The sequence below is a fragment of the Varanus komodoensis genome, unplaced genomic scaffold (genome assembly GCF_004798865.1).
Source record: "Varanus komodoensis strain SLA01 unplaced genomic scaffold, ASM479886v1 scaffold114, whole genome shotgun sequence".
NCBI lineage: Eukaryota > Metazoa > Chordata > Lepidosauria > Squamata > Varanidae > Varanus > Varanus komodoensis.
Window position 1 is genome coordinate 157245 of NW_025335328.1, and position 8727 is coordinate 165971.

The 8727-nt window shown below is 62.9% G+C and overlaps 4 protein-coding genes across 4 annotated transcripts in view; 2 read left to right on the plus strand and 2 right to left on the minus strand.

The window, feature by feature from the left end:
- The window catches only part of LOC123018719 (E3 ubiquitin-protein ligase RNF19B-like), a 5054-nt gene extending 4941 nt beyond the window's left edge, over positions 1-113 (minus strand). Inside the window, exon 1 of the mRNA XM_044421054.1 lies at positions 48-113. Within this exon, the coding sequence (XP_044276989.1) occupies positions 48-113 (66 nt within the window). The remainder of the gene's footprint in view (positions 1-47) is intronic.
- A 197-nt stretch (positions 114-310) lies between these two features.
- On the plus strand, positions 311-3477 carry ZNF513 (zinc finger protein 513). The gene is made up of 4 exons (XM_044421090.1): positions 311-365; positions 646-867; positions 1138-1746; positions 2420-3477. Exons 1-4 carry the CDS (start codon positions 326-328, stop codon positions 3085-3087), a joined length of 1539 nt encoding a protein of 512 aa, XP_044277025.1. The 5' UTR covers positions 311-325; the 3' UTR covers positions 3088-3477.
- A 199-nt stretch (positions 3478-3676) lies between these two features.
- On the minus strand, positions 3677-8663 carry SNX17 (sorting nexin 17). The gene is made up of 15 exons (XM_044421100.1): positions 8522-8663; positions 7665-7739; positions 7351-7468; positions 7173-7237; positions 6979-7089; positions 6519-6609; positions 6288-6375; positions 6115-6184; positions 5900-5992; positions 5569-5772; positions 5226-5348; positions 4587-4664; positions 4415-4489; positions 4287-4328; positions 3677-4183 (listed from the first exon to the last, which is right to left on the minus strand). The coding sequence occupies exons 1-15, from the start codon at positions 8594-8596 to the stop codon at positions 4064-4066; spliced, it is 1428 nt and encodes a 475-aa protein (XP_044277035.1). The 5' UTR covers positions 8597-8663; the 3' UTR covers positions 3677-4063.
- The window catches only part of EIF2B4 (eukaryotic translation initiation factor 2B subunit delta), a 13806-nt gene continuing 13673 nt past the window's right edge, over positions 8595-8727 (plus strand). Inside the window, exon 1 of the mRNA XM_044421055.1 lies at positions 8595-8663. Within this exon, the coding sequence (XP_044276990.1) occupies positions 8595-8663 (69 nt within the window). The remainder of the gene's footprint in view (positions 8664-8727) is intronic.

Here is an 8727-nt window from a genome sequence, read left to right on the forward strand (position 1 = left end):
CGCCCCCCGCCCCCCGCGGGCTGCAGGCGGCTCCGGCGGCCGCGCACGAGAGATGCCGCGCCGCCGCCTTTGTGCCTCGCGGGGGCGGGGGCGGGGGCGCCCGCTCCCGTCATGCTCTGCGGGCGGGGCCGGAACCGGAAGCGCCTGGAGCTCTGGTCGCCCGCCCCGCGGATGGGCGGGAGCGCCGGGAGGAGCGGCGGCGGCGGCGGCTGTCGGGGCGTCGCGGAGGAGGAGGTGCCGGTGGCGGCGCAGGCCCAGGCCCAGGCCCGGGGTGCTGAGCAGCCTCGCGGGGCGCCCGGCGCCGCCGCCGCCGCCGCCGGACGAGATGCCCCGCCGGAAGCAGCGCCACCCGCAGCCCGTCAAAGGTCAGCGCTGCCCTCCGCCCCGGCCCGCGCCAGCCGCCCCAGGCCCGGCCGTTCGGGACGCTGGCCCCGCCGCGCGGCGCCCTGGCCCAGGCCCTGAGCCGTTCGCGCCGGGCCCGCAGCTCCCGCTCGCCGCCTGTTCGGCCGGGCCGGGCCCGCCTCCTTCCTCTCGACGGGCCGCCCGTGGCCCCGTGCGGGCCGGGGCGGGGCGGGGGCTTGTTCTCCGGCTGGGGGCCTGGCGGAAGGCCTTGATTCCCCTGCTCCCTCGGTCTGTCTGTTGCAGTGGACGCTGCAGGCGCTCCGGCCGAGCCTCCGGGAGAGGAGAGCGCGGCGGCGGCGCCTCCGGTGCCGTCGCCGGCGGACAGCAGATTCCTTTTGAAGCCTGATCTGGCTCTCGAGCTGGAGGAGGAGGAGGAGGAAGAGGAGGACGAGGACGAGGACGGCGGCGGCGCGGGCGGCGACGAGAGCGGCGGCCCGATCTTGGCCTTCGAGAAGGACTCGGAAGGTGGGACGGGCGGGGGGCGGGACGCCGCCTCTGGGCTGCTGGGGGCCCAGCTGTGCTGCCTCTGCCCGGCGCTGTGCTGGGTGGCGCCGGTTTCTGGGGGGCGGGGGCGCCTGCGGTGGGTTGCCAGGTTGGGCTCCCTTTGCTGTGCGGCGGGGTGTCGGAGCATAGTTCGCCCACGCCGTAACCCCCTATTGTACCAGCAGGAAAGGGAGAGGTCAAGGTGAGGACCCCCCAGACGCCCACCTGATGCCCCCTCCTTGTGTGCTGCAGACTCCTTCGGGGGAACGCCTGGCAGGCTGCCCGCCTACGCTCTGAGCGATGAGGAGGAGTTCCCACCTCTGGGCCGGGCCCCGGACGAGGAAGAGGGTGGCAGCGGTGAGAGTGAGGCAGGGGCAGGCCAGGCCTGCCAGCACTGTGGCTTGCCTGCCCCTGGCCCGATCCCATGCTGCCCCCCGGGGACAAGGGACGAGGAGGGCCCCCCCCTGGGGCCACGCGTGGTCTTCTCCTGCCAGCTGTGTCCCTTTGCCTCACACTACTCCAGCCACCTCAAGCGGCACATGAAGACTCACAACGGGGACAAGCCGTACCGCTGCCCTCACTGCCCCTATGCCTCAGCTCAGCTAGTCAACCTGACACGCCACCTGCGCACCCACACTGGCGAGAAGCCTTACCGCTGCCCCAGCTGTCCCTTCGCATGCAGCAGCCTGGGCAACCTCAAGAGGCACCAGCGGGTCCACGGCCAGGAGCGTCCACTGCGCTGCAGCTCCTGCAGCTGCCGCTGTGCCCACGACAACCCCCTGCAGCCCCACAGCGCCACAGGGACCCCGGGGGAGTCGGAGGCAGAGATGGAGGGGCCCCACGTTGCAGACCCGGAGGCAGGTATGTGGTGCTGCCTGCACAACTTTTGTGTATAGCAAAAGCTTTCTGCTGGGGTAAGCAATCTGGTCTTCTTTAGGTGGTGTGGTTGGGATTTTTGGGCGTTGTAATCCTGAAGATTTTGTGGAGATGACGTTGTTTCTGGAGCCTCGCCCGGAAGCTGTTCTCGTGGTTTCCCCACTGGAATAGATCTATATTCCCAAGCAAAGGCAGGTACTTGAGAGACAAGGAGACAGGATTAGTTTCTCTGTAGCTGTGGGCTCATCCCCCCTCCCAGCTTCTAGCCTGTTGTCATACGCCATCATCTTACTGTAAGCCTATTGATGAGTGTTGTCCAAAATGGCCTGCCCTTGGTAGCCCTACAGTGTTCTTTTAAGCACAAGGTTGTGGCTTCTTTTATGGTATCAATCCATTGCATATTTGGTCTTCCGCCATTTCTGCCTTCAATTTTCCGTAGCATGATTATCTTCTCATCTGAATCTTGCCTTCTTGTGATGTGTCTGCAGTTCCCAGAACTGCCCCCATCCGACATCCGACATCCGACAGCATGCCTAGGGCCCTTTGGGGTCCAGGGACAGACATGGGGTGAATGTGCCAGAGACAGGTTCCGCCAGGGCCCAGGCAAAAGCTGCACAGGGCAATATTTCTGACTGCTTACTGGCCCTTTTTCCCACAGAGCTGCTGCTACCGCCACCTCCACCACTGCTGTCCAGCTCCCCATTTCTGCGCCCCGAAGACTCTGGCCCTGTTCTCCCCGAGCTGCTCTTCCCGTTCACATGCCGGACCTGTGGGCTGGTGCTGGAGGCAGATGAGGGCCTGGGAGAGCCTGTATGTGGGCGCTGCAGCCTGGCTGTGCTGGGGGCTGAACCGGCGTCGCCCAAGGGCTTCTCGTGCCAGTTGTGCCCCTTTGTGACCACCTATCCAAACCACCTTGCCCGCCACATGAAGACACACAGCGGAGAAAAGCCCTTTGCCTGTGCCCTGTGCCCGTACGCGTCGGCCCACCTGGACAACCTCAAGCGCCACCAGCGTGTGCACACGGGCGAGAAGCCCTACAAGTGCCCCCTGTGCCCGTACGCCTGCGGCAACCTGGCCAACCTGAAGCGCCACGGTCGCATCCACTCGGGGGACAAGCCCTTCCGTTGCCGCCTCTGTCCCTACTCTTGCAACCAGAGCATGAACCTCAAGCGGCACATGCTGCGGCACACGGGGGAGAAGCCCTTCCAGTGCCGCATCTGCCCATACACCACCGGCCACTGGGACAACTACAAGCGCCACCAGAAGGTGCACGGCCAGGGCCTGGCTGAGGAAGCGGGCTCTGGCCCAGAAGGCAGCCTGCCCTAGCAGGGCACGGAACCCCCCGGTGCCTCGTGGTGCTCTTGGCAGCAGGTGCCTGCTGCCGTGACGGGTCCCCAGGAGCAGCAGCTGCGTGTTCCTGTCGGGGCAGCTCCTCTGGAAGGGGACTTTTGACTGAAAGGCATCTTGGGCTGTGCCCTGCCCGACACTGAGGAACACAGGAAGGAGCAAGCGTCTTCCGCTCTTGACCATCAGGCCCCTTGCACTCCGCATGAGGGAGCCTCTGTCTACCGCCCTGTGGGACAGTGGAAACCCGCAGAAGGAAGTCCATGGTGCTCGCCTGCCTTCTTTTCTCCTCCTGTTCTTTAACTGTGGTTGCTGCTTGAGTCTGTGTAATTTATATGGTGTATTAATGCATTAAATTGTTTTCTTATCTTGCTTTATTTTGGCTGGGGGCAACAACTGGGCAGGGGAGAAAACCCTGACACACCACTGCTTGGCACGCCTGCAGCCTTGCTCTGTCGCAAGACAGAGATTTGTGTTCCGGAGCGGGGGAACCTGCACTGCTCCAGCCACTGTCGCTTCCTCTCGAGGCCTGCAACTTTTGCCCTTGCGGCTTAGACAAAGACATATTCCCTCCAAAGGAAAAGGTTTTTATTTGGGGTGCCCGGGCTGGTATAGTTATGTCATTTTCTTGATGAGAGCTTGGAAAGCAGTACCTATTCCCAGTCATGATCTATTCAACCGTTATCACACACAGTCGTTAATGTTCAGCTGTAAACGGCAGGAAGAGAAACAAGATTACAAGCCTGGCAGTTACGCAGGAGTCTGTGGGAAGGGCCTGAGCGATGCTTGCTTGTGGCCTGAAAGTCCACTACCCTAGCTTGGCATGGATGGAGCTGAAGCCGCCAGCTGCTGCCTCGCCTGCCTGCTGATGGGCGGCGGGACGGGCTGGGGTTGAGGCACATGGAGATCAACCAGGAGGCGATCGGACATTCCACGATGCTGTGTCAGGGCAGGGCGGCTAGAGGTCCTCATCACCAATGCCCTCGAAGGCATAGTTGCCATGGAAATCGTTGGCCCCAGTATCCGCAGAGGAGCTGGAATGGCTGATGGCCCGCAGGCTGACCGAGCTGAGTTTGCTCTGGGTGGGGGAGAAGAGAGGCAGGAATGAGCGGAGCCCGCACAGGGGCCCCCGCCTCCTGCCCCCATCATCGCGGGGTGGGGGATGAAGTGCGGTAACTCACCGAGACCTTGGCAATGGATTCCCTGCTGGTATCGGGAGAATCCTGGCAGGAAGGGCAAGTATGTTAGGACAAACAGGCTGTGCAAACGGGGGCAGCAACCGGGGCAAAGCGTGGCTGGGCTCACTTACCAGAAGAGGGGGAGACTTCGCTGCCTGCTGGCTGCCTGGCTGCTGCAGGGGTCCGTTGGCTCGCCTGCGAAACATCTGGAAGGGAAAGGAAGAGGGCAGAGGTGCTCACGGGTCTCTTCTGGAGGTGCCCCAGGCACCCTTGACTGAGGGCTCCCGCTAGCCTGAGCTTTACCTTGCGGATGCTGCCTCCCGACTTCTTCACCATCAGCTCATCCACCATAGACTGCAAGCAGATGCTCAGCATTATGGCCTGAGGGAAAGAAGGGAGGTGCTCGTGTGTCGGTATCGTTACACATCGCTACACATCGGTATCCAGTGTCAGTATCGTTACGGCACGTTACGTTACATTACATTTCTCTACAGCCCACAGTGGACGCCTGCCGTCTAGGCAGTTTATGGCATTTAAGTGACCAGATTTCAACCAGGCACAATCCTGCTTATTTAAGTATTATTTCCATTACCATTTATATGCTGCCAAATACTTTAAAAGTCCCTAGGCAGCTTAGCTTCCAAGATTAGGCAGGATCAGACACTTCAGGCTGTACCGAAACTCCTCAGTTCAGGAGCCTTGATTTTGTAAACTTTAAAAGGAAAAATCCATATTTAGCAACAAAGTTATGATCAGCAAAACCAAAATGAAATTTAGATTATTTACATTGGAGAACTATTAGAAGAGCACTATTTACATAAAACATTTGCTGTCGAGCAGGGATGCACTGTGATGCACTGCACTGGATGAGGGCGCTTGCTCCAGCAGATCGGTCCGCTGGTGAGGAGCAGGCCAAGAGCACCAGCGTGTGACCCGGCCTACCTGGGGGCTGGTGATGGTAACCCACTGCAGGCGGTCCTTGCTCATCAGGTACTCAAAGGCAAGTTCCAGCTTCACCTCTGACTTGCCAGCAGGGGCGCCAGATGTCCCATTATGCACAGGAACCTGGAAAAGCAGGGAGGCAGACTGACGCCCGCGTGCTGGAAGTGGGGGCAGGGGAATTTGGGGACAGGTAAGGATTGGGGGGCGCGGGGGAGAGATTCCTGCTCTGCACACACAAGACCCCGGCTTGCTGACCTGCCCAGCTGCCCCGCGCAGCCCATTCACTGCAAGAAAAGCTAGGACCTGCTTGAACTCCCGGCATGATCTCCCCAGGTTCACTCACAGAGGAAGTAACCCGCCAGCAGCGCATGCGGGTCACCTTGAAACTCCCCTCCTTGATCTGGTCATTGGGCAACTTGACCTGGAAGTTCAGCTCACTGTTCCCTGCGCCAACAATGACGTGGCAGCCCTTCTCGGGGAAGTCTGTGATGCACGGGTCGAACTTGAGATAGCCGTAATACTTGAGAGTCTGTGCCAAGCGGATGAACTGTCGCAAGGAACAAGACAGGGCATGAGCACGGGAGCCCCCGGGCCCTTCTGTCTTCCACGAGGAGCTGCCCCCTTGGCCACCAGCGAGGCTCCACGGCCCCAGGCTGTCAAATGAGTCGGCCCACCTCCTTCTTGGAGACCTTCTCCTGCAGGGACTTCAGCTGACGGTGCTGCTCCTTGTTGGCCAGGATCCAGCCCCGCTCAATGTCTGCAACGGTCTGTGCAGGGACAACAAAGGGAGAGGGCAGTGACAAATGGGTGCCGTTTTCCAACCCAGCCCCCCGCTCCTCCTCCTCCTCCCTCAGCTCCACAGGGGCTTGGCACCCGGCCCGTCACGCACCTGGGCATACAGCAGATTCAGTCCCACCCGCTGCTCCATGACATCTTCATCGTAGGCGGAGTCCCAGTAGCTGGTAAGGGGGGTAGAGACCCATGTCAGATGGAATTCATCAGGCCCTAATCTAGCCACAGCCAGTGCCAACTGCTCCCCCCACCCCCGGGCCCCACACTCACCTCTTCCGGAAAAGGATCTTGTACTCAGGGTTGCGGAGGCTGGTGACTGAAACATACGGCAGCTCGAACTCTTGCAGCTTCCGGATGACTGGAAGAGGCAGCAATTCAGAAGCAGCCTGCCTGCCTGCCCTCCCACCACATGCTGCTTCTGACGGCCCCATTTCCAGAGCCCAGCTGGCAGCCTGGGCTCCCTGGGATTACAGCAAGGTCTTGGGAGGGTCAGGCACTCACAGGAAAAGGCTCCGTCCTTTGCTTCTCGCACCAGGAAGAGATGGAAGTAGCCGATCAAGTCCTCCGGCAGATCGAGCTTCGAGGCCACAGCCTGTGAACAATGCAGAGGTGGGGAAAGGTCACCAAAGCGGAATTCTCCCTCCAGCGGGGGCTGAGGCACGTCCGCCTGCCTGCTGCATGAGAGAAAGCCTCCACAGGTAGCCTCAACAGACCTTCCCCGTCCCTCCATCCTCGGGAAGGAAAAATGTGTCTCCATGTCTTAGGCTGGACATGCACACGGTGGGCATGCCGTGAGCGGAGCCGATTGGTGCCAGAGATCAGACTAGATGGCCTGGGAGGCCCCTTCTGACTTGCTCTGTTTCTACATTTCTATATCTTATCTTAAACAAAACAGAGAACGAGCAGCCCCCCAACGTGACATATGGGGAGCTGCCGCCACCGCTGCCCTGCGACTGTTCACCTCCAGGACATCCTCCGTCTGGTCTGAGGTGAGGATGCTGACCGTCACCTTCTGCCCATTGGACAACATCACTTCCAGGTGCGCCTCCTCAGTGGGGATCTGCTGCGTCTCCTGGGGGGACACACAGCTGCAGTCAGCACGGCTATCCCTGCCGCCCCCCCCATCCTCCCACTGCCAGGTGCCCCCCATCTTACCTGCTGGGCTTTGCGCAAAAAGCTGTTGAAGATCTCGCTGCTTCCCAGTAAGGGATCCTGGCGTACTGTGGGCCAACAAGGAACAGCACTCTCAGCCCGGGGGGCTTTCGCACTCGCCTGCCAGTCAGCCCACCGTGGAGCACCCGCTCCCTCCCTCACAGCGTTCCTGAAAACTCACCAGCCTGCATGTACCTCTCCAGCTGCTCCCGCCGCTGCTCCACCTCCACTGGCGTGAGAGCAAAGATCTTCTTTGGAGGAAAGGCGGGTACCACGTTAGCACCATATTCCTTCCTTAGCTGTGGGAAGGAAAGCACCACTTGTCTTCATCGCGCAGGCCTGCGGGAAGCAAGGCTGCCGCCGCCGCAGTCAAGGCCCCGCAGCCCCCTCATGAGTCAGTGCGGGACAAACGCCAAACACGCGCTGGAGGAGGGAAGCAGGCGGAGGACCTCCCACCAGGCATCGGCGAGGACAGCCGGTGGCCCAGCTTCTCACCTGTTCGTGCAGGCCCAGGAGCTGGCTGTAGCGCACTTGACAATGCAGAACCCCGTTCACATGGACGCTGTAGGCCTGTTGCGGGGACAGAAGGCAGCGTTGGCAGGGGGGAGGACGCGATGACGGGGCGGAGGCAGGAGGAGCTGCACTGGCGCGGCAGAAGGGAGTTCCTCTCGTGTGGCCCAAGGCTGCAGGCCCCGGCTGCGGGGCATGCTGAAGTTCCAGAAAGAGCAAGGAACACGGCCCCTCGACAGTCTCAGCACCCCACTGCGCCCCGTTTCGGATCCAACAACAAGCGGGGGCATGGCAGCCGCCCTCCCCACCTCGGCCGCCTGGGCAGAGAAAGCGGGGGGGGGGCGCTGGGCCAGAACGCAGCCCCGCGGCAAGGCCACCGCCACCGAGTGGCGCCGGCAGCCAAGGGGGGCAAGGGTCTTGCGCGCAGGCACAGGGGCCTTTGAGCCGCCACGGGCAGGGCGGGAGGGGCCGTGGCGGGAGGCCACCACCGCGCAGGGCAAGCGGCCGGGATCCGCGCGGCCCGCCGTGCTCCTGCCCGGGCCTCCCGGGGACATCCGGAGGGGCGGCCTGCAGGAACTTCTGGGGCCGCGTCTGCCGGCAGAACCGGCGCCCCCCGGAGGGCGGGCCCGAGCCCTGGGCGAGCGGGGGCGCGTCCTGAATGCGGCCGCCGAGCGGAGGCCCCCCAGCTCCGCCTCAGGCCGCCGGAGGCGTTGACGGAGCGCGGGAGCGAGAGCGGCGCCCTGGGCAGCCCAGGCACCCGCGGAGCCGAGGGCCCCTTTCCCAGGGCGGGTTCCGGGGAGCCTCCGCTCCGCCCGCGGGGCTCCCTTCCGCCCAGCACCCACCACGTAGGCTGCGCCGCCGCCGCCGCCGCCGCCGTCCGCGGCACGGGTCTCGGTCTCCGGGATGGAGAAGTGCATGGCCGCGCCGCCGCCGCCTCGCCCGGCCGCCCGCTCGGCTCCTCCGCCGCTACCTGCAGCACAGGCCGCAACCGAGCCCGGGCGCAGCCGCCATCTTGGAGGGGGCGGGGCGCGCGGCGGCCACGCCCACC